Here is a 25,149-nt window from a genome sequence, read left to right on the forward strand (position 1 = left end):
ACTGCTCACAGACTTCCCTGTTTAGACTACCTCAGTTTCCTTAGATTTTCTAAGTAGTCTTTGGAGAGATTTGTCTTCTCAAAAGAATTCTGTTTTAAATCCAGACATGCTGAGAAATTGAAGTGGCTGTTTAGAGGACTATAATTCCTGTATCCATGTCTTACAGTTGTCACCATTTGTGAAAAAGTTACATAAGATGCCTTTAAAGTTCACAGATGTTCCTTTAATCATAAGCACATGGTTATTGAATGCTTTGGTTTGTACTCTAACTGCTATTTTCCATGCTTAACTGTGTTTACAATTCTTTTAGTTGAAACGATATCTGTATTTTTCTGGTGTCAGAATTCTTGTTAGAATTTTTACCATCTCAATATATTTTACTCCAAAATGTTTTATTTGGGATTATACAGCAAATGTGGTGCTTTTGAGCATTACCCTTTTTGATGTTAAAAAAGTGATGAAAGCGTGTTTATGTCCTCCTTTCAGTACATCTACATAAATCAGTTAAATGGAAAAAAGCTGAATCTGTACTGTGATTGAGAATTACTAGTTTTTAAACGTACTGGGGTTTGATGACCAATACTGATCATGGTATAGTGGTCTGTAGGTACCTGTTACAAAGATAAATTTCCTAGAAGAGAAAAAAACCCTATAGGGAGCTTATTTTGACATGTTTCAAATATTAAGTCTTGTAATGTGCATTTTCAGGTGAAGTTTTTCTACACCTATTACATCCATAAACATGAGTTTTAACAGCTTTTTTTAATTGGGACTGTGTATGTGTTCTTGCTGGTAGACATATAAAAATAACTTCAGTGTGTGGTGTTAGGATGTGTGCATTGCAAATACACGTAAAAGTAATTGTGATAAAGTTCGTTCTTGAAGCGTAGCTGATCTGTGTCTTTAAAATTTGCTTAGCAGAAATTTGCATGCGGCTTTCTTGGGAGGGTAATGGGAAGTGTATTCCTTTAGTCAAATGTTGCATTTTGATTGTTTTAGTACGTTATTTATCAAGCCCTTTAGAGGCGAGATCTGCAGTTCGTGTTCAGTAGCAAAACGCTGAGCGTTTTTACTACCAAAATCCTGAACCAGCTTTTAATAGAAGTCTTTACTTCTGTGCTGCTCATGGATAGAGGTAGTATGCCAGTGATACTTAATTTCTAAAGTAGAGGGAGGGTAATAAAGGTATTTTTCTGCCTTTTTTCCCGCTTTAAAAACGGGGGCTTCGTTCTAGCAAGACATGTGAAAGACTTTGCTGTGAGTGACGCGCAAGTGTCTGCAGGGACTTCCCTCAGCGATGTAAACACTGCTGCCGGCGCGGGGGTGCAGGGCGGCTCCGCCTGTGCTGGGGGCTGGGGCGCCGAAGCGGGGCGCGGGGTGTAGCCCTCGCCCGGGGTACCGTCCCGGCAGCAGGCTTTTCCTGCCGGCAGCAGGCTTTTCCTGCTGGCAGCAGGCTTTTCGGCGAGTCACAGGCGTGGCTGAGCGCTGCTGAGTACTGGCTACTGAGTTCCTAGCTGCACCTTGTCTGAGGGAAGGCGGAGCAAATCTGTCTGCCAAAGACTATGGACAGACTCCAACTCGAACTTGTGAATTCAGTGCAGAAGGCTGAGTTTTAAGCACAGCCAGAACCTATAGATCTTTACCATGACCTGCACGTCAGGTTTACTTTCTGCTTGGCCAAATACTGCCACTGTGCTTTCTTTAGCTTACTCACTGGGATGATACCGTGTTCTGCTTTAAATTGTACATAAAAGTCTCTAACAGTATTCAGGGACCCTAATTATGAAATATTGACTGTTAAAAAAGTGCTTCCGAATGTGGTGATCAGGTCTCTTGTCTTTTTCTACACTGTTTCACTTGGGTTCATATAGTCCTTATTTTTTCCCAGGCTCACATAATCATCATTTTTCAAGGGAGATAAGCTAACACTTTGCCCCATGTAGTTTGCAGACGGCTCAAAAAGTGTTAAGATATGCCTTTTACTTTCTTTCTTATGGAGTAGAGATTGAGAGCTCCCTCTTCAGCCTGTCTGCACCTTAATTCAGCAAAGCAGAGGACTTAGAAGCTGGATAATAAAGATGAGCAGCGGGAAGGGTGGAGGAGAGACTTGGTTTTTTAGCAACTTGGAGGTCAAGAAATGCTTCAGTCTGGGCTGGGGCTGCTTTTACCAAGTTTAGAGGCAGGTTCTCTCTAGTTGAGCTATGCTTGCTGGAAAGTGTCTGCATATGTCTTCTAACAATAACGAGATTCTGAGAAATTTTGTGGGACTGGCAACAAGGTAACAATTGCAACATTTTAAGGGTAAGCCTTAAGTGTAAAGGCAGAGAGACAATCAATTTCCCATACCTGTGAAAAATCCGTTGTGCTCATTATTACTGTTCCTGACCTGTGCTAGGGCCGACAACCTATTAGGGTAACCAGTCCTGTCTACATGTTTTTTTCATGGTAATAGAAATAGTAACTCTATATAATATAACCATGATATAATATATTAATAGGGTTTTTTCCTACCATCCTTATGTCTTGCAGTTTACATGCATAATTTGAGGACAAGGCTATCCCAGCCATGTACTAACTAGCTGATGAGCCCTTGCTTTGCTTTAAAATGTGTAGTTTGAAGGTGTGCATGCATGCACGTGAGGGCTCAGCAGCAGAGCTCTGGGGAGAACATCTTTGTCATAGATACTGTGTGCATGATTGACGTAGGGGAAAAATGTCTAGAGGGGAGAATATGGAAGATAATCTGCTGAAACCCCTGCTTATTTGCGCAATAAGTCAAGCTTTATACATAGTAGAATAGCAGGTGTTTATATACTAACATATCTGATACTATGAACTTCAATACTGCATGTTAATCTTTATTTTAACACAGTGTAAGGTAATGCAGAAACAAAGAATTGAATGTACTTCCCATAGTACTGATTACATTTGGGTGCTATCTCTGTAAGTGGTATCTTGAGGTACAAAAGTGAATTTGTGACCAAAAATGTTGATTTTTAGAATTACTGTAAAAATTGCAGAAAAGCTATCCACAATAGAAAACCTGAAAATAATTATTTGGGGTTTTTTTCCTTAAAAAAACCCCAAACACCTGTGCTAGGATAAACTTCATGCACCGGGAGAGGGGAGTTGTCCCATAGTATTAGGTTGTATATATTGGAGCTACACTGGATTGGGCCTTAAATGTATTAATATTTTCCAGTTGTTACATACATGGCCTTATTTCGTTTGGTATGTTCAGAAAGATATTCTGGCTTCATGTCTAATGTGGATAATTATATTCTGTTATCTTCTGGCATATTCTTCTTGATACCTGACAGTACGTACTTGATACAGTCTGTTGCCCTATTGTCCTGATGGTATTTTCTGGGGGAAAAAAGACATCTTGGCAGGTAGGAACAGGTGGATGTAATTTGATTTTTTTTTTTTTATAACTGGAGCTCTAGATGAACTGTTTTTATTCAGAAATAGTGTGGCCAGCAGGAGTAGGGAGGTGATTGTGCCCCCTGTACTCGGCGCTGGTGAGGCCGCACCTCGAATACTGTGTTCAGTTTTGGGCCCCTCACTGCAAGAAGGACACTGAGGTGCTGGAGCGCGTCCAGAGAAGGGCGACGAAGCTTGTGAGGGGTCTGGAACACAAGTCTTATGAGGAGCGGCTGAGGGAACTGGGGTTGTTCAGCCTGGAGAAGAGGAGGCTGAGGGGAGACCTCATCACTCTCTAAAATTACCTGAAAGGAGGTTGCGGAGAGGTGGGTGTTGGCCTCTTCTCCCAAGTGACTAGTGACAGGACAGGAGGAAATGGCATCAAGTTGCGCCAGGAGAGGTTTAGGCTGGATATTAGGAAAAATTTCTTTACTGAGTGAGTGGTGAAACACTGGAACAGGCTGCCCAGGGAGGTGGGGGAGTCACCATCCCTGGAGTTGTTCAAGGAACGTGTGGACGTGGCACTGTGGGACATGGTTTAATGGGCATGGTGGTGTTGTTGGTTGATGGTTGGACTTGGTGATCTTACAGGTCTTTTTCCAACCTTTGTGATTCTGTGATTATTCTGCACTTGGCTCTGTTTACTATATGTTTACTTCAAAACCAGAGTGTTTGTGTTACTTGTAAGTCACACTGAAATTTCTCAGAAGTCTATTTGTTATCTTTTTTCCAAATACTTACAGGTTGAAAAAAAAAAATTGTTTAAGAGAAGCTGGTTTTTACATCTTTTAGACACTAAAGGTTTGTTTGTGCTTAGAGCACAAAAGACCTGAAATTATTAGCGGTTTGGGATTAAGTAATGCGCAAGAGTTGATTCACAACGTAACTGTAATTGATCTACTACAGGATAGTGAACTGTATTGTAATGAAGTTCCTCATTTTACAGGAGGGATTTTATCAGGAAGCAACATGGTAATACTAACCACCAAAAACTGACTTGTTTGTTAATGTTGCTAGGCTTTTGCTTGTTGCTTAAGAACAAAGGAACATCAGAGATATGGAAGTTTGGTGGTTTTTAAGGTAAAAGCAATTATTAGAAAAGGGGTTCCGAAATCATGCATTACAATAAAATAAAAATGGAAGTAGTCAGGCGAAATAAATGCTGGGAGTTTGTAATTTTGCTTTATGTAAACAAGTGTCTTAAAAGCTGCTGAAGTGAAGCCGTTAGGTGAAAGGAGATGCTTTGTATCATAAAATGCAAAACACATGCCAAATAGAAAACTCCGTTTGATTCTTTTTTATTATATGTGAATAGGTTGTCTGGTCTATAGGAACAGACTTGGTAAATGTTTTATTTTGCCAAAGACTAAAGTGAGTGCTTAAGATCATTGCAGAGGCTGAAAAGTTTCTTTATATCCATCTTCCTCGGTGAGAGTGTTGAGATATTTAACAGAGACCTATTCTATTGATGCGGTGAAATGAGGTTGTTTAGGAGGCTGAGAAGGGGTCAAAAAGAAGGTGCTGGCATAGCAATTGATACTTCTACAAGGAGCTTCCCTTGAAGGGCTAGACAATGTTCATTGAAAAGCTACAAGGAATTTAGAAATGCAGTAGCTGAGCTATTGACTAAAATATGCAAATCTCATTAAGATGCTGTTCTGGAGAACCGTAGGGTAACAAATGTGCTCATCTTGTTAAACTGCTATTGGAGTGTACAGTTGAAAGAAAATTGAGGAGGTGATTCTGGGAAGTGTAAGTGTGATTTGGTTAGTCCTTCCTACCAATAAAACTGATTGCAACAGCAAATTTTAAGGTGGTTATAAAACAACTAAATTATGATGTTTGGTAAACTGTCTACATAGTAAACTAAATTTCTTTAAGCCTCTGAGCAAAATAACATATAAAAGAGTGTACTATTAAATTAATTATCCTTCCTTAGATTCCTAGAGAAAATCCCCTGTTGATGTCATTTAAAAAAAAAAAAAAACCAAGCAATTTTGAGCATAAGTGAAAACCGTGTGATTAAAAGAAGAAAATATGTTAGGAATAACTGCTCTGAGTTTGTTACTGGAAAAGCCGATTGTTAATACGTGTGTGCTCTGTTGTGTAGTTCTGTATCAGGTCTCCTTAAAAAGACTGTTATCAAAAGCTCTTTTCTGTACTCTTAGAAATTTAAGTGTCTTTTCCCTGTGAGCAATCCTTCTGGAAGGAGAACTAATGAAATGTTATCGCAAGACTTGCGATGTAACACTCCAGCTGTTTATTTCTACTGAAGTCAAACCAGCTGATTTCTAGCTCTGTGTTTCAACTGGTGCATCTAATTAACATCCTGGAGGAGTAATGTTAAAAATCCAGTATCCGTCGCAGTTAAGAGGGTCTATCACTTGCCCTTTCTAAAACTGACGTGAGGTCAAGTCCTTCCTTTGTAGAGAAGTCCCTGGGTTGACGTGTTTTGTTTCTCTAAAAATAAATAAAAAATAGCTTAGTTATTATTTTTTAATCATTATTTACTAAAACTTGTTCACAGTCTTGAAAGAACAGGCAAAGCTCCAAACAAAACTTTTGTTTGATAATGACTTAGAGAAGTCCGTGCAAGAGGCCCTCAAACAATTCTGAAGAGCCCAGCTGGATAACTGGGCAACTTCCTGTCAGCTGAAAGTTGCCGTTGTCATTTTTATGGTGATATATGGAAAGACTAATTTGAAAACTCTAAGGCATTTCTGAACTTGAAAGCTTTACCAATTTGCCTTAATTGGGGAAGGCAAATGAGAGGTGTAGGCTTGATTTAATGCATATTAAAAGGTGGCTAACATGCCTGTTTGTAGTTCTTTTTGCTTGGTGTGCAAAGAGGAAGAGTAGAGAGCAATCCATTGAGAAAAGAAAGTGACAGGAGACCAGGAGAGATTAGCTGCCTCTCAAGGGATCTCCTGAAGTGATAAAAGTATAGGATGGCAAATAGAGGATGGTCTGGGCTGAACAGTCTGGAAAAGAGTCTGATGAATAGCCAACACGTACAGAAGCATAGGAAATTAACTTCTTGAGCAGGAGTGGGAAAAGCAATGCGGAGGCTAAAGTGGACAGACATGTCGTTGGTCGGTGGGCTCTGTGTTGAAGCCTGGGGCAGAAGCAAATTCGGGCCGATCTTTCTGAAGGTGTTGCTCCCTGGCAATTAAGCCTGCTTTGTGAGGTCAGTTAGTGGTTTGGGAGCTCTGCAATCGAGAGGCAAAGAGCCTAAATCTATTTGAGGGGAAGTACTTTGCGGAGAAAGGAGATGGATTAAGATTGTGTTTTGTTCTTAAAAACAAAACCAACGAAACCAGTTCTTGTTTTATTGGGAGGTTCTTTGTCTGTAAGCAAAGGACTTTTTTGGCTTGAAGGCAAAATTGTTCAGTTGCTCTAAAGGCACGTTACTTCTGGCAAGTCAACTTCACCATAGCGAAAGTTCTAAGAATAAAATTTGAAATAAGCTAAACCCCGCTTAGAGTAAGACATTCTGTTTTGTTTTAAAAGTCAAATACAGAAGTCTGCAGATGGGAAGCAGAATTATCGGGGAGTAAAAAACCATAGGAAAGATTTATAGTTTAGGGGGAAGGTAAGCATATGAATAAGTTTGGTACCACTTGTTACAATGCTTTTCTTTCATAAGTTGTTAATGTGATTCTGTTTGTGTTACAGCGTAAGAACAAGGTGATAAGCAAATGAAATAGAAAGGAAAGGTGTAAAAGTCATTACGAAAAGGAAAAAAGGAACATTACTTCTTACGTGACATATAATTAACCTATGAAATTCACTGCTAACCTATACTACTGAGGTCAAAACCAGAACAGAATTCAGAAATTATTAGAAATATGTTTGCATAATGAGAAAATTCACAATTCTATTGTAGGATTTTCTGTAGGTTTAAAAAGAAAGATCTCTGGGAGTATTGCCAGCTAGTACCTGGTTGTGATAGGCTAGGGTAGAGAACTGCATGAGAAACAGGTTGTATAATTATCTGGTATTACTTGCATTTAAGCATAGTGTACGCTTGACATAACATCTTTATATTCCCCTTTGAGAGTTCATCTCTCTCTCCCTACTGGCTCTAGAAGGAGCCTGGGGAGGTGGGCCTCGGAGAGCCCAAGTTAGACATTGTGAGTAACCACCCGCCTCCTTCCCAGGGTGATGGGTGTTGACAGACATTTTTCTGTGGTTTTGTAATAACTTACAGTATGAAAGCAATTAATTGTGTCCACTAATTGTTAAGAAAGGCTGGGTACGTCTGTTTTGAATCAGGACTGGGTCAAGTACTGTGCATCCCAGTCCTTCACATGATTCCTTCTACAGGAACACTTTTAAAATGTTTTGTTCATTCTTCTTTGTAGATTAATTCTGATAGATTTGAGATAGAGTATAACAAAAATCCACATTTCCTTATATTCACTTTAAATGTGATTTTTATTTGAGGAAGAGAGGGTATTAATTTTGTTCTTCAGAATAACTATAATCTCTTGAGTGGTAAAACCTTGTTAATTCTCATGCAGCTAATCCTCAAATAATAATTCACTTAAATAGCCTGACTTCACAAGAAAAATAACTGCTTAAGTGCAAACGATTGTAACTTACTCTGTTTTGACCTGTAAAGTGTACCTAAAATCCAAAGGTATAGGTAACTGGAAATTGTTTAGGAACTTCTCATTATCATCAAAAAGTCACAATCTCCCAGTTAAAAACAAAAAGGGGAAATATTTTTAAAAGTACTGAAGCTGAAAGTTCTAGAAAACTCAGAAATGAAGTTTGAGAGAGGAGAACTGTAGCCAAGAATGAAAAAGAAGAAACACAAAAAACACTAATGCTTACTGACTGCACAGAGCTATTAGACTCGTCAATAGAGGCAAGAGAGTTCAGTAAATATTTTTGTTCTGTGCTTGGGAAAAAGGCAGATACGATGTTCACATCATGGGACGTACGATAACACACTCTGTGTTTTCACAATAATCAAGGAGAAGGTTAAGCAGTAGTTCTATTTAAATTTGGCATTTTTAAGTCAGAGGTTTGGATAACATACATCCATGAGCTCTGAAAGAGCAGGCCAGAGAATTGTTGTTTATTGTGCATACAGATTTTTTTAATATAGTTCTTGGAAAAGAAAAAAATTCAGAGGAATTGAAAAGCACTATGGAACTACTGTCTGAGAAATAGATGTAATCCTCTCAGCCTGACATTAGGCTTGAGTGAAAAAATTATTGAGGTGATGAATTCAATAAATGTAAAGGATAGTAATTAATGATAATGATTCCTGGTTCTCAGAAAATAGGTTTTAGCATGTTAACTTTAATATTCTTGATGTAGTTTAGAGTTTGTATAATAAAATAGAGTTAAAATTAATACAGCCGTGTAACACAGTTGGCTTTAAACTTGCATGATAATCTTTTTTTTGTCAACTAGGACGACGCAAAGTCAATACAGTACCTATGAAGTGTATAGCAACTACCTCTTAAGTTTCATGTAATTGTAAATGTTTCAGTGATGTTGCCCTGGGATCAGATTTTGGTCTTGTGTTACTTAGTTTTTGATAGTGACATAGGGTTCTGACAGGGGAGTCTTTAAGGCTAGAGCAGCTGGAGCCCATCTTCCCATGGGGCAGGGATGTCCCAGCTGCATAACAAGCTACTGGGTTGTTCATGCAGTGAAAATAGTAAACTCGAGGGAAGAAGTGTTGTAGGCAGATGAGGGCATCATCTCAGGCTAAGCCATCAGTCTCCGTTTGTCAAGAAATCCCTAGATAACATTAAATTATTTGTGTTAATATTTGCTAAAAGCACAGACTGGGAGTGTGAGTGAGTGCTATATAATGAAGAGGAGAGTGACTGTTGCGAAGCAAACTGGGTCACACCTCTGCTTCTGGCTGACTGTGTTTTGGTACAGCCAGAGGGGAAGTTGTTCTCTAAGACTGAAGGCTGTAAGCTGTTTTTAGAAGGTGTGGGAATGTATCCTAGAAAGTGGTAAAATGGAAAAAAGGGGTGTTTTAATGAATCTGATGGTTGATCATTTAAGACATCCCAGAATTACATGAAATCAAGGCACCTATTTCATCCGTAGTGGTTGGTATCACTCATAAGCATGACAGTTTGAGTTTGGTCCTCAGGGTAAAGCAGTTGCATGAGTTGTTGCTACTTTTACCCATCGACCAAATTGCAGTGGCCTGAGAGCTGCAGCTTTGGCTGAGGACAGTGCTGCACATCAGTGTGCACCCCTGTCCTTAACTTTCCGAGGCTGACAGCTGCTCCTGCCTTTCTTCCCACTCTGGGAATGAAGGGTGTTCTCCTGCCTGCGCAGTCTATGAAAAGTGAATTCCCTCTGGAAAGTCAATATAAAAGAATGAAGCCTGTCCTTCTCTTCATTCCTCTGTCATGGCCTTGTAGCTGACTGTTTGGGCATCCAATTTCTTTTCCAGGCCTAAATCAGGCTTGTTTTTTCTCAAGCATTGCATCTATGTTTCCTCTTTCAACCAGTTTGAAATCCTCTTACGGAAAACACCTTCTTGAAACAGAGATATATGAGATTTTCCTCACGGTTGCTGTGGTCAAAAAGGGTCTCTCACTTCTCTTTCACTGGCCATAGTATTTCGAGAGGTGGAGAGGCCAGCAGTGGATACTCACCACTTCATTTCAGGTGCCAGTAGCAAATCTTTCTAGTACTTCTGTGGTGTTTTTTATAATTTCCATTGCTCTGTTTTGCACACTGTCAGTTACAGCATTATTCTTTAATAGTTCTCTTTCATTGTTAGTAAGAGTAAGTTATACTGATTCGTAGTCAAAAAAAAGATTATAGAGTGAAACTTGTCCGTTAAAAATTACTAAATATTCTGCCCATGTGTTTCCTGTGCCACTTGAATTACGAGCATTTTCCTATCTCAGCTTTGCTTTTCTTTGGCCCCTTTCCTCTCTTTAAATTTCCACATGGGGTTTTAGTAACTTAATAGGAAACGGTGGCATATATTTGGTATCGGCTTCAAGTGCTGGGTTTATGAGGTATCTCTGTTCATCTGATCTTTTCCTCTGTATCATCTGCGTTCTTCTCTATCTCCTTTGCCTTTTCAGACCTGTAATTTCTCAAAGCATACAGGAGTTTCTTCTTTCTCTATTGTCCCCCTTCCCTGAAGACCCCACGTACCCTGGCTTTACTGAACTTCCACTGTGGTGATTATGTTCTTGTCACTACAGCAGCTTAAGTCACGCCGGTTCTGAGCAAAGTCCCTTTTTCTTCAGGTTCAGTCTTTCTCATCTTCCTTGCCTCAGAAATTGCCTGAGAACTGTTTATCAATTCAAACTGAATGTTGTTATAGTTCTTTTTGATTTTTAATACTATGTATTTGCTTGTCTTGTTTTTCAGTTTGGTAATGCAAAGATTATAGTTACTTCTAATACCTGCTCTTCAGACTATAGTTTCACTTTGTATAGATGGTCTGAATCTCAAATTCATGCAACTGTGGTCAATCAATTTCTTTGGGTGATGGTGATTTTATATTGCCATGGTTTTTTCTGTGTTTTTTTTGTGGGGGGGCAGTAGGGTCTTTGCAAGAACTACATCAGAGATTAAGCATTAGTCAGTGAGGTTTTCGCCAAGTTGGATGATGCTTAATCAAAGCTTCCACATTGCTTTTTCAGTTTCTTTGAAGTTGCAATCTATTCTGGCATTAGACTCACCTAACACGAGGAATAAGCTGTTTGGTATTTTGACAGGAGTGCTTTGGAGACAGTTGTTAAATATGTCTCTGTCTGTTGCTCTGATCTTCTGTCAGAGGAGAGCCATGTATGAGTTAGAAAAGTTCTGAACTGAATGACTGACTTGTTTGTTGTGATGAGCACGAGTTTCTCAGGATGCTTGTCTTTGCTGCAGCCTGCTGTAGGTGAGATGTTTCCTCGTTCTCTTTAAAGTGTTTGTCATAACAGTCAATCTGATCTGATCTCAAGCTCCAAGTCCATCTTACTCGTGGTTTATGGTAGCTGAATTGGAAGCAGTGCTCTCATATGCCAGCATCCAGCTCTATGATGTTGCTCAGTGCGAGTATCACGGTTTCTCTGTTTTAGAGACAAGCTCTATTTATTGCTTGGAGTTTCATTTAATGTAAGTCAGCTGTGCTTTCTGCTAAAGACTCTTGTTACCAGAAGAACTTTTTTGTAACCAGTGAGTTTTATGGTGAAACGTGACTAAATTATGCATTAAAAACATCCCATTTTGTGGGGTGTTGAGAGGTGGTAACAACAGCTAGTGAATCAAGTGAGGTTGGAAGAAGGATTTGAATAGTGTTTAGCTGGAAGAATTTTGAAGTGGTTAAGTCATTTTTAACAAGCAAAAATTTAAGGGATGGTTTTGTTAATAAATACCTTCTGGGTGATAGTGACTGGAAATTCAATATAAACTAAGCTCAGAATGCAGATTTTTCAGGTCATTCATTCTAGGAAAAGTTAACACCCATGCGGTGCGTTATTCATGTCTGGAAATCTCCAGAGAAAGGCTGGCAAATACAAACAGCAAGGTTCTCACTCCAAGTACACGTAGGGGTGTTGACACAGCAACTCGCTCAGGGTAGGTCCTTTCCTCTGTTGCTCAAACAACCAGATGATGCAGCAGTGGCGCCTTCTAGCTTCAAAATGTGTAAATCAGAGAGGGGTAGGTGGTTGTTCAATGTAGTGTCCTTAGTGTGGTTGTAGTTGGGTTTTGTGACTCAGCAGTTTTTTGGCTGAGGCATTGTCATTTTCTGACTTTGTGCTCTGCCACAGTGCTATGTACAGCATTACCGGACTGCGTTATCTCAGCTGCTCTGAACTGATCATCCACCAGCCAGTACCGGCCTAATAAGGTTCTTCTCTATTTCTAGTTGAAACCTGCTTTCTCTGTTAAATTTTGTCAAATGAGTCATACTTGCTTTTATTTAAAATGGCTATATTTTTAACTAATAGTGGTGATATTGCAGATTTGGCAGGCAAAGTGGGAATTATTTTGAACATTATCAAATTATATACTGAGAATTCTTGATTAAAATATATGAGCTTTATTTGCATCTTGAATTATGGCTTCTCCTTATACATCATTATTTTGCAGAAGAGATGACGCTAATATATATTTATTTTATTTGTGAAGTATTGACAGAGGCAGTTCTTTTTTCCTTTTAGGAATCTGGGTAAAAATGGCTTATCTAACAGTAGTATTCTATTGGATAAATGCCCACCTCCACGACCACCGCCTCCACCGTACCCTCCCTTGCCAAAGGACAAGCTGAATCCACCTACTCCTAGTATTTATGTAAGTAAATCTAATGGTAAAAGTACATTGCTGACTGTCTTCTGTAATTATTTAGATATCTGAATTACATAATGTAATTATTTTAAAGATGCACTATTCACAGCTGAATTCTGATTACCGTGCTCTCCCAACTAGTGTATAAGTGGGAAAAATGCTAACCTTAAACAAAATTTTGAGGCGTAGTTTGACTCTTAAAGTACTTGTAAATGAAGAATTTCAATAAACAAGAGAAGAAGCAGCTTCAGAAATTGTTTATTTTTTAATACTCAAAATATTGGCAGAATAAGCAAAACAGTTCACTAGATACAATGTACAATATTTCAAATATGTATATACATTTTTTGTGAGTGGTAGTTTAGGTATAAACGAGCAGGTAATTAAACTAAACTTTCCTAACAGTCTGCTTCAAAACATAGTAAAGAAAAAAATCAATAAAAGTTGAGTTGATGTTAAGAACAAAATGTCATTAGGAAAAGGCAGGTTTTAGTTGCATATTATTTTCTTATGCAACCATTAAAACTTCAGTTTTATAATAGCTTTAGTATAGTTTGAGCTAACTTCCTTAGTAATAAAAGAATGAATTACAGGATGTCCACTTCTTTGATAACAGTAGAATAAATTATGGTATGTCCATACAGCTGGTGTGAAAACCTCAAGTTAGCTTTGCGCAGCCCTACTTGGGGACCAGAAGCAGTCGGCACTTTGGTGTGATACTACACAAGCAGTCTGCCTGAGAGCTAGATTAAGTTGGAAGCAGTAATGCTTCCAACTGTTTTCCAAGTGTTGCATCTGAATTAATCTACCTTGTTAAAAGTCTGTCACAGCTTTGTTGAGTCCATACAAAGCTGGTAAGTCACCATGTTGCCGCACACTGTATAGATGTGCCAGCATGGGTCCTGATATTTGGGAACTCTGTATTGTGTTTTGTTTCTTGAAAGAGATGTCTTTTAAAAAGTTTCACAACAATTAAAAAAAAAAAAAAAAGAAAAAAGAAAAAAAAATAGGGGAGACTAGCATAAAATTGAGGTCATAGGTGCACAAAAGTGTAAGAAAATCAAATCAACCTTTTTGGTTAACATGAGGTATACTGTGAGAGTAGTCTTTTTAATTATATTGTTTCTTGTGGACATTATCTGTAGAATTAGCTTTTTGATTTCTGTAAAGAAAGTTAGTGTATTACCTTGCTCTTCAGAGTATTCTGTAGATTTAGAGAATGTACAAGGCTACTGTCAGATAAAGAAATAAACTGCAGGAAACCTGAGTTGCAAAAGCCACAGCAACCTGGGAATAATTCATGCCAAGAAGTAAACTGCAGTAACAAATTAATTTCAGGCATGAACCTAGCTTTTAACATGGAAAGGGTTGTATGAGGTAGCTGTTCGTTCCCCACAGTGCAGGGAAATGGAGAACATTCCTGTCTTCTTTCTGTTGTTTCCGTTTTTTAAATTACTCTCTTACTTTACAAACAAGGAGTCTTCTGACATCTAATACTCCATTATAATTTTACAGTTGGAAAATAAACGAGATGCTTTCTTTCCACCTTTACATCAATTTTGTACAAATCCAAACAACCCTGTTACTGTAATACGTGGCCTTGCTGGAGCGCTTAAATTAGGTAACAACTTTATTTTCTATGTCTTTTTTACTTTGGAAAAAAATGTATGTTTTTTTAAAAAGAAGTCTCTCAGTTCTTAGAAGTGGGTATTTTATTCCTGTAATACTGTATTACTTGTGTATTCCAAGTAATTAAGGTAATGTGTCATTTCTCAGTTTGCTACTGTTTCTAATCTTGATCATCTCCAAAAAAAACCCCCAAAAATCCAGCAGATTTTGTTGAGCACAGAGAGGAGCTAAGCTGTGGATATGTAAGTTTACAGATCAACTTTTTTCCTATGAAATCTATGGCTACATGTCTTTGTGCTTAGATTTAATGATCTATAATCTGACCATGTACAGTATTTTGAACTCTGAATTATCATTGGTGGTAGGAAATGTGTTATATGATGGAAGTGCATTCATAAAACTATAGTCTGAAAAATACTTCACTGGGTAATAGGTTTAAACATTGTTTGCAGATCTGTTTACACAAGTCATGTAAAATGTTTCTTGGAATATAGTCCATACTGTAGCTGCCAAGTTTTTTCTAAGCTTCTGCTGTTGTGTGCAGAAAAGCTTGTTGAGTGTTAAACATGAGTGTTAATTTTTAACCTACAGGTGGGCTGTGTTATGAAAGCTAAGGGGGGAAAAAGAACAGTTTAGTATAAACCTTTAGATAACTTTAAGTATTCATGTCATCTTTTCTTGAAACTTCTTATTGTATTTTAACTGTCATTTATGAATTTTATTCCTATTTATTAGATCTAGGACTCTTCTCTACTAAGACATTGGTAGAAGCAAATAATGAACACATAGTAGAAGTGAGGACACAACTACTGCAGCCAGCAGATGAAAACTGGGACCCCACTGGAACAAAGAAAATCTGGCGTTGTGAAAGCAGTAGATCTCATACAACAATTGCTAAATATGCACAATACCAGGCCTCCTCATTCCAGGAGTCTTTACGGGTAAGTCTGTTGTTATTATTTAAGATACAATTTACAAACTGTACGCTAACTCTAGAACCAATTAGTAATGGTTATTGAAAACAAACAGAAGCTGTTAAGGAAAAGGAGACATTTCCATTAGCATGAAGAGCACAGGTAAATTTACAAAATCTGTTTTTAATAGAGGGTCAGATAGTATGTAGGGTGTTCCTCCCAAATGCGTAATGTGAAACTGAATTTTCTTAATGTAAAACTGGCTATTACATACTTCAAAAGCTTGTTAGCTTAAGCTTCACTTAATAATGTCAAAATTCCTATTAAAATATATAGAACGTAAGATGCTTTTTTCTAACTTGTATTGCTTTTAATTTCACATACTCTTTGAAATCAAATTTCTTTGGTCTTCGTTGTATCCTGAATTAATTTGGATGTGACTTATTAGAAGTTTACACTCATACTTGTCTTTCAGCACAACAGTTTAAAATATTAAAATAACTTTTTTTTTCCCCAGAGAAGTGACTGATGCTTTCCATATTTGTTATTGTTGGGTTCCAAACATAACAGTTTCTATTTAGTTTAGAAGTTGTTAGACATATGTGACAGAGTGAAATGTTTGAAATGTTATTTTATTGGTATTACTTTTTAATATCTTTGCTGAAGTAGTGCGCACACCCTTGGAATTAGCTATGGGCACTCCTTGGTGGCTTATGTTACCTGCAATTATGAAAAGATGAGGCTAAAGTGGAACCAAGACAAAAAGATATTCCTGACCAGTTGTTAATTAGAAAATAGGAAAAACACCAAAGTGGAGAATTGACTATTACAGTTTTCACTGTCATTACACAGAAAGAGCAATAGTTTCAGTAAGAAAGGAAAGAGAAATTCTAAATTTGTGCATTAGAGGAAAGGATTCGAAATGAAGAAATGAATCCGTAGTTGACGAAAAGAGAAGGGAAGGTAGTCACCAGGTTTTGAGCGAGACTGATAAAGGATGAGGAAAAGAAACAGGAGTACCATTGGGAAGCGGGGAGCACTGACGACATCAAGAGTTTGGGACATAAATGGGATTTTTCTTCCTCTGCAGTGGTAATAAGTAGGATATCAACTGAAGTTTTCTGGTGCCCCTTGAACAGTTGCGCTAGCATTGTATTCTTGTACATCATTCCAGAGGGGCTGGAGAACCTAATATATATGTAGTGTTCCAGTGAAGTAGATGTTCAATAATGTACATAATCGATGACATACCAGCTTGTCAGCAGGAAAGTGTCAGCTTTGGTTTTGCAACAAGAAGCGAACTGCAGGATTTTCTCATTATTTTTTTTTCTCTGTTATAAATTGGTGGCAAAAATGTAATATATAAAATAATTTTCAGAATGATGACTTTCATTTTCCCCTTGGAAATCAGAAAGACATTGTTTGTGTACGTGTGTCCTTTACCTAACACTGCTTTGACCTGTCTGTCCTTAGGTGACTTTTCACAGTGTTCAAATGAAAGCCTTGTTTCTTCTTTCTACAAACACAAAACCCTCTTGGCTTGCCCTAAGTGATGTCTTTTTTTTTTTTTTATTCCTCTAACAACTATTACATTGCTTTTCTAACATGCCTTGCAGTATTTGATAAATTCATCATCACTAGGTTCCTTTTTGTTTCTCTTTGTCCTTAATTCAAAGGATGAATAAGACTTTCTCAGGTACATAGGGCACTTTGAGATTTAACAACAATCCCATTCAAAGCCAGAGATCTTTGGATAGCCTCCAGGCAGTTCTTTCCTCCTTTTTGTCTTCTTCTCTTTCCTTCTATGTCCAAAAAAGAAGTCTTTAGAACAGGGTTTTGAGCCCGTTCTGCTAAAAAGATCAAATTATATCATTTAGTATTGGTTAGATTTTTTCCACTAGTCATGGCCCTAGCTACTGCAGTGCTAAAATAGCATATGGCTATGAAAAATTCAAAAGGTTTTATATAATGGATTTTATAAAATTAATTTTATAAATATTAGTCATCCTAGTTTCTTATCAGGAGACCTGCTTGACTTTGAAGGAAGGTAAATGTTATAGTCTAAAAAAGTTAACAGTATTCCTTAAGACTGGATTCCAGTTCACCTGCATAATGAAGCAAACTAACATATACTCATTTGCAGCTGTAATGTAGGCTAGCAGAAATGTGTACAGTGTAGACATCTTCTGTTGTCCTGGTCTGAGCTTCACTGAATTTGTAGTCATGAAGAATTTTTTGCAATGGCTTTTGACTAATAACTTTTTTGTATTTTCTTAACAGTAATATTCACATAAAATCTTAGATACAGATATTTTAAAGATTGTACCAGCATCTTGAAACAAATATACTTATGTCTGTGAACATATTGTATAAAATATATAGGTATAAAATGATATATTCTTATCTTTATGTTTGTTTATATATGTATATATAAATACTTCCACAATGGCATTTTATAGGAGGAAAATGAGAAGAAAAGTCACCACAAGGACCACTCAGATAATGAATCTACATCTTCTGATAAGTAAGTGTGGTATAACTGTAATAATTCTGTAGTTGGTTTTATGTGTTGTTTTTTACATCATTCCTGTTTTCACATTAATAAAAATTTTATATTTGCAGCTCTGGTAGGAGGAGAAGAGGACCTTTTAAAACAATCAAGTTTGGGACCAACATTGACCTGTCAGATGACAAAAAGTAAGTTGATTACAGTTTCTCCTGCTCACAGTGGTATTCTACAGTATGATACTCCTGGAAGACCAATGCATTCTCGGACATCAGTCAGTCTGTTGATAAAACCAGTTCCAGTTGCACACCCCATTTCCACAATTAAATTGTTACCTTTGGTCTTGTAACTGTTGTTAAGAGTCCTTCTCACCCTAAAATCTCTTTTCAAGCTTTTCTTTCCAGCATCTTTATTTTTCTAGAAATGAACTTAAACATCCATCAGAAGCTGTTCTTTCTAGTCCTCCTTCTAGTACATTCCCTTTGTTTTATTCTGAGGCTTTAAATTGTTTGCTTACAACTTTAATTACTTCTGACAGTACCAAGTTCTCAGTCTTTGCACAGAAATTGTAAGATTAAAGGCTTTTTCTTTTTTGTTTGTCTGGATTTTTGTTACTTGTTTTTTGTTTCCTTTTGTTCCTACTCTCATCCTTTCTGTTTCCACTTTTTCATAGCTCTTGCTTCTCTATCCAGGAGCAGGGTTCAAAATATGTAATAAAGACCAGACCAATGCTTACCTGTAGATAAGCCATGATACCTCTGCCAGAACCTCAGGAAAAAAAAAAAAAAGGAATAAATTGTTTATTCTTTAGACTATGTATCTTTCTGTGAGTAGATGAAGGTAGCTCAGAAAAAGGTTAGAAAGTATTAGAAATACTCAGAAAGCTTTTTTTTTTTGTCCAGTAATAATTTTTTATTTGGTTCAATCTCTAGTTAGTATATATTTCCATAAAAGAACCACCATGTCTAGGCTGTCATTCTTGCCAGCTGGAGTACGAAAATTCTGATCTACTTCAATCATTAGAGCAGAAGAAAAGGTTATGGTGTTTGAAAGCAGGGAATAAGTCCCACTTAAGATGCTGAGGTCTTTTGTGGTATAGTCACTGAAAGATCAATGTGTGTACATACGTATGTGATTAAAGATTGTTACAAAATTTTAAATATTGATGCTAATTTTTTCTAAAGAAAATTCCATCTGTAGATACAAAATTGTTGCTAATAAAGTAGCTCTCAGAACAAACCATTGGGAGAGAACCTTTAAATTAACCTAAGCATAACTAACCTGAGGCTCATAGGGAATTGGATTTTGATACTTTAAATAGTTCTTGTAGGATCCCAGGTAGATACCTGATCTTCTGATCTGCAGTCTCAGCTTTTGCTACAAAACTGTCTTTCCCCTCAACTAGCCTGTCAGATTTGTGATTTTATTTGGAAATATTCTAAAATTAAGAGTAACACAGATACCTAGGTGACATTACAGAGCTCCACACTTAAGTTTTGGGATTTTTGTGTTTGAAGATCTCTGTTTTTCTTGATACAAGTACTCAGTTCCATAGCACAAGCATGTAGTTAACTTCATTCTCGGACACAGCAGTTGTGTACACAGGCTAGGATATGTTTGGTAGTCTTCTTGACATACGTTGTAGCATTATAGCATTTGGCTTTTGAAAACATGGTTAGCAGTTTCTGACTGGCTTAGAGTGTGAGGAGAGCACAGCTCTATTTTCACTTGGAAAGAAGTACACCGAGGTGTAAATTGCAAGTAGAATTTTCTGGCAGTGTAGCAGCAGACTGGCTAACTGCAAGAGAGAGTGCAGTCACCCTGGCTTTTAGCTTACCCTTAAATGAAATCGTCATTTAAATTTCTGTAACTGTCAAGGGTATTGCATTGTCTCAACTTCCCTCTTAGGAGATGCGAAGTTATATATAAGTAGGTTGTCTGCTCTTTTATCTCCTATGCTAACAGTTTTTTTGAAGATGTTTATGTTTCTCAAACTCTTCTAAGAGTTTTAGGGATTCACAGTTTGTCAATTTACTATTTTGCTGCAGGTGGAAGTTGCAACTCCATGAACTGACAAAACTTCCTGCTTTTGTACGTGTGGTATCAGCAGGAAATCTTCTAAGCCATGTTGGTCATACCATCCTGGGCATGAACACAGTGCAGTTGTACATGAAGGTTCCAGGAAGCAGAACACCAGGTGAGTATGATCTCTTCGCATGAAAAAAATCAGGTTCTACTGCTGTGGTATTGATTTAACTGCAGTGCAGATTTTCCATATCTTACAGCATGTCTAAACATGATAAAAATGTACATATTCAGTATTTTTTTAATTTCTTGTTTAACTGAACTCTGCGTGTACAAAGTACTAAATTACCTTATAGTGGAAATTTCTGTATTTCTGCAGTGCTAGATGATTACCATACTAACCTCTTGCATGCAATACTGGATTCTTTAAGGGGAAAAAGAGGATGGGTTTATACACTTGGACATTATTTGTATTTTACATGCCTTGAAAGTTTTTATAGGCTTCCAAAGTAGGTCTTGTATAATCACAGACATCAGTATACTTTTACTTTTTGGGTTCTTCATTGTCTGAGGATAGGACTCAACCCTCCATAATGAATAGTGCTGTGTTAGGCCACTAGACTGAGACTTGAGGGATCTGGACTAAATTTCAGGGTCTGGTTTTTTTGAAGTACAACTTTAGATAATTCCATTAGGGGTTATGGCTCAGTTTTCCAGCCATCAAAAGAAGATAAAATACTGGTATTTCTACATTGATTTTGAAAACTCTTTGGGACAGATTTTCTTACTACTTGTCTATTCAGTGCCTAAAGTCATGAAGTTTTGCTCCTGACTGGGACTGTCAAGAGCTATCGTAAACCACAAAATCTAAACTTTAGCATCTTGAAGCATTTATTTCTACAAAAAGGGAACTTGCCAAAGTATTGGTCAGATTCGCAAGATTGGTAGTTCCAGCTTTTCATTTTCCACAAAATAACAAAAGCAGAATTCTGTTGTCACTGGTAGCTTAACTGCATTTCTTAACACTGTGAACCACCTAAATAGCGTGTGTAAGTGTCATATAAAAATATGTACAAATACTTAAACTAAGATGTAGGGGTTTTTACTAATTGTAACTTTGCATTTTTATAGCATTCTTTTGATAGATCAGCCTTACATAAAGTGTGTTTATTTTTCTCTAAATTTCAGGTCATCAAGAAAATAACAACTTCTGTTCAGTAAATATAAATATTGGTCCAGGTGACTGTGAATGGTTTGTTGTTCCTGAAAACTATTGGGGTGTCATGAATGACTTCTGTGAAAAGTAAGCTGGGCTTGCTGTTTTTATCTATTTTTATTAAGTTCTCTGTTCCTTTCTCAGACCTAAGGGGGAAGATTAGTGAGGGTGTTGTAAGAGGACATTATTTTACAGGTTTTCCGTGTAGTCAGAAAAGTCTTTTAAATAAGTCAAAGTGCAAAATCTAGAATTTATAAAAAATACGACATTTGTACAAAGTACAGAAACTTGGATTGCCTGTAGCAGCTTTGCTCTCAAAAATTAACATTAGGTCCATTATTTGTTTTCTTGAACACAGGAATGAATGAAATACAAGAAGTGAGAGATGGATAGTAGCAAATGCTCATCTAGGTTCAAGATTCAAATTTATACTACATTAAGGGGAATCAGAAATTTAGTATAAGCAAAGGCTGTCTGCTACCAATGTGTATTGTGTGGCATCAATCCAGTTTTCGTAGTAGTAACATTTCCACATCAGAAAATCCATCATAGTCCTTGCAGTTTATGTAGGCACTCTATCATGCATATTAAAGCTGACCTCTACTATTACTAAATGGTGATGCTTTTGTAATGGCTTTTTAGGGCTGTTGCAGTGGGGTGACAGAACAAAGTTGGGGTTGAAGGAATTGGGGGCTTGTTTTGGTTTTTTTTTAGGAGTGATGAAGTAAAGTATTTTCCTGGTGATGTATACTGTTAATCTTTATTATGATTAATGTACATGTTGTACACAAGCAAGTACAGAGTCATTGGTGTTTTGGCATGGTTTCTTGCTGCATCTAGAGGGAGAGCTTAGTTTACTCAGACCCTGGGAGGTGTCATGGCATGCTTTGCATACACTTGTATGTTTGTAGCTTGATGGAAAAATGGAGGTGTGCTGACCATTGAGGAAGTACTCGGCCAGCTCTAAGGCTGGGTTTCTATGTTGTGCCTTGTGTTGAGTGGATACTTTAAAAACAAAACACACACGTGCATGTGCGCCCGCCTCCCCCCACCAAAAAAAAAAAAGAGGAGGAGTAATTGTGAATTGTGTCCCCTAATCATGCTAGAATTCAAGCAGTGAATGAAGCTGATCTTACGGGAGAATTGTTTTTTCTTATCTTGCCCAGTTAAAACTGGACCAAGCTCTTGACTTTTCTTCGTAACTTTTCCAGAGCTGTCCAAATTCATCTCTGTACTCTGTATTTTCTGCCTATCTGCTGGCAACTTCTATTATTTCATCCACCTTTACAAAGATTAGCCATCTCAAAATTGTAATTCCACTGATGCAGTTACAGTGTCTCTGATGACAACATGCCTTTTACCTGCATACCACTGTCCTCCTGAGGGTGACAGAGAAACTAAGATCTTGGTAACCTCATAGGATGTCTGGAGTGCCTGATAGAGGCACTGAATTGTCTTTGAAAACTGAATCATGAATGATCTCTCATGGTACAGTATAAAATTGGGATAAGGATGGCAGAAAAGTATGTATTTTGCATAACCATAGTGGAAGAGTTTGTGCTTAGGAAATCCATACGGAGGTGGTTTTTCCATGCTTCTCAGGAGGGTCAACATTTCTTGGCTGAATATAGAATAGACCTGTGGATCACAGTTGAGGTGGTGCCAACAGGTTGCTTGTTGTGTGAACAAACTTCACATGCATACACTGACAGTACAAGTACATGGTTGGCATTGTTCAAAACAGAAGGCATTCTTAAGAGCTGGTACGGTCTGTATATAAAATCAGTCACTGGTTAAAAAAGCAGCATTTGGCACCAGTGTCACAGTAGACCTGACCAAGGATTTCTCTGCCTCAGCATTAACAAAAATTAAAGGAAAATAGCCCATAAGTGGAAGCCATAAACTGACTTCACATGGGCAGCCAGATGGTTAAGTGTTTTAATGTATTTCAGGATGTGAAATATGGAATTAGGATCAGGAATTTTATAGATGAAACCTTGCTTTTGACTAGTCCTCCTGGGTCATTGATTAGAAGCAGAAAGCATTTATCGTGGTGATCAGTTTTTGCAGGTAATTTCATTTAAGTAGCAACCACTAATATGTCTGCTGATAAATGCTGAAGACTTTATTTTTCCTGTTGTTTCAGGAATAATATGAATTTCCTAATGGGATCTTGGTGGCCAAACTTGGAAGATTTGTATGAAGCTAATGTCCCAGTTTATAGGTTTATTCAAAGACCAGGGGATTTGGTGTGGATAAATGCTGGCACTGTTCATTGGGTTCAGGCCATCGGTTGGTGCAACAACATTGCATGGAATGTTGGACCTCTTACAGGTATGGTTGAATAGTGCCTGTGCTGAACTATGTAATCAGGTAATATCATACTACACGTGACACAGAACCTGCCATTTCTTACTAATTTACCATGCTTTACTAGTTTAAAAAAATGATTGTACTGTATTTTAAAACATTATGTGTTGAAGCTTTAAATAATTCCATTGGTAAGAGGAAGTGAAAGCGGCAAGAATGCAGTCTTTGCACTCATCCATTTAATGGACTTTTGAAAATTACAATCGTGTAGCAAACACTAGCAGAATAAAATGTTCAGATGAGTTCATACACTCTGTCTTGTAGGCTGTTTCTTAACTTTTTCTCCCAAAATTTTTTCTATCCAGCAGACTGCGCTATAGCTTGCGTATGAGTTGAGGACTTGTCCAATTTAACTTTTTCGGGAGAACTGACACCTAATTGCTCTTCAGTGAAAGCATCAGGAAATGCGAACAGTTGTAAACTTTTGTTCATAAAGGAATATTAGGTTTTTCAGAACTACTGTTCTAGTTTTTAGTTTTGAACCATGGTCTTGGAAGGCTTTTGGAAGTGAGAATGGAAGGAAATTGCACAGCTAAAATGAGATTCTGTCGAGCATTTGAACAGAATGTACTGCCAAAAAACTCCCGTTTTTTTAAATAGTTTAAGGTGTGTCTTTATTTCATTATGATGCAATAAATAGTATATCTCCAGGATTGTATGATTGACTGATACAGAGCTCACATCTTCAGTCACAGTAAATTTTGTAAAACATTTTTTAAAAAAGGGCAGGGTGAGTAGGCTGCTTAATGAAAAAGTCTGACTCATTGCAACAAATTTCTCAACGCGCAGTCTTCCTTTTCAAGACAAATTATATACCGCAGCATTGTAAAATTATGATAAAGAGTGAATACAGTGAGATGCCGACATCTCAGATTTAGATTTTTTTTAATTTTTTTTTAATTTCAAAAAGGATTCCTTAATAAATTTTCAAATACTGCTTTCTCTTCACCATAGAAACCGAACGCTTGTCAGTAACTTGTTTTCACAAGTTTGTTGCTGCTGTGGTATTGTGTGTTCTTTTAGCATCATACACACTTCTTAAGAGAAACTTTATAAAATTCAAGTGTAGTTGGAATGAATGGGTCATTGCAAATGAAGTTTAATCTAGCCCTAAAAGGTGTAAATTTTGATTATAATCAAATTATTTTGGCTTCAGTTGATACTTCTTTCTTAACTTGACTAATCGCTTTTGTAATTTTGTTTTTCTATAGCCTGTCAATATAAATTGGCAGTGGAACGGTACGAGTGGAATAAACTGCAGAGCGTAAAGTCCATAGTACCCATGGTTCATCTTTCATGGAATATGGCTCGAAATATCAAGGTCTCAGATCCAAAGCTTTTTGAAATGATAAAGTAAGTTTTACTTATTTGAACATACACTGTACCCACTTCCTCTTCAAGCATAAGACAATAGTTGATTTGTAAGTAATCCTTTATAAGACTTTTCCATTCCTGAGAATCAAGCCAAAATAATTTTATATTCTGTTTTTCAAAGAATCCATTTACAGATATCATTAATTTTATTATGTTGTATTTGATGTTGTTGTGGCATAGCTGGTTTTGTAACACCTAGTAGCAGTAACCTCAGGTAACTCTTTGTGGTCGCTTCTATAGTTATGGCATAGCTGTTACTAGAAAATGGGCGTCACCAGAATAAAGAGTCTAGTATCTGACCTTGGCTTTGTAAACATACTGGAAATGCAGAAACCTTCATGAATCTCCTTAAGATACGAAAGCATTTGCATAATTTTCCTATGGACTGCTTGTCTGCAGGAAAATAGCAC

General features: G+C 37.2%; 1 protein-coding gene across 10 annotated transcripts in view; it reads left to right on the top strand.

The window, feature by feature from the left end:
• KDM6A (lysine demethylase 6A) overlaps nt 1-25,149 on the top strand; it is a 157,682-nt gene that overhangs the window by 125,015 nt on the left and 7,518 nt on the right. For all 10 annotated transcript variants that reach the window (XM_059815342.1, XM_059815270.1, XM_059815286.1 and 7 more), the window contains 9 exons: nt 12,582-12,711; nt 14,221-14,326; nt 15,070-15,275; nt 17,708-17,772; nt 17,871-17,945; nt 19,803-19,951; nt 20,968-21,082; nt 23,142-23,329; nt 24,577-24,718. In XM_059815342.1, coding sequence (XP_059671325.1) covers nt 12,582-12,711; nt 14,221-14,326; nt 15,070-15,275; nt 17,708-17,772; nt 17,871-17,945; nt 19,803-19,951; nt 20,968-21,082; nt 23,142-23,329; nt 24,577-24,718 — 1,176 coding nt within the window. The remainder of the gene's footprint in view (nt 1-12,581; nt 12,712-14,220; nt 14,327-15,069; nt 15,276-17,707; nt 17,773-17,870; nt 17,946-19,802; nt 19,952-20,967; nt 21,083-23,141; nt 23,330-24,576; nt 24,719-25,149) is intronic.

The sequence above is a fragment of the Gavia stellata genome, chromosome 1, assembly GCF_030936135.1.
Source record: "Gavia stellata isolate bGavSte3 chromosome 1, bGavSte3.hap2, whole genome shotgun sequence".
NCBI classification, from domain to species: domain Eukaryota; kingdom Metazoa; phylum Chordata; class Aves; order Gaviiformes; family Gaviidae; genus Gavia; species Gavia stellata.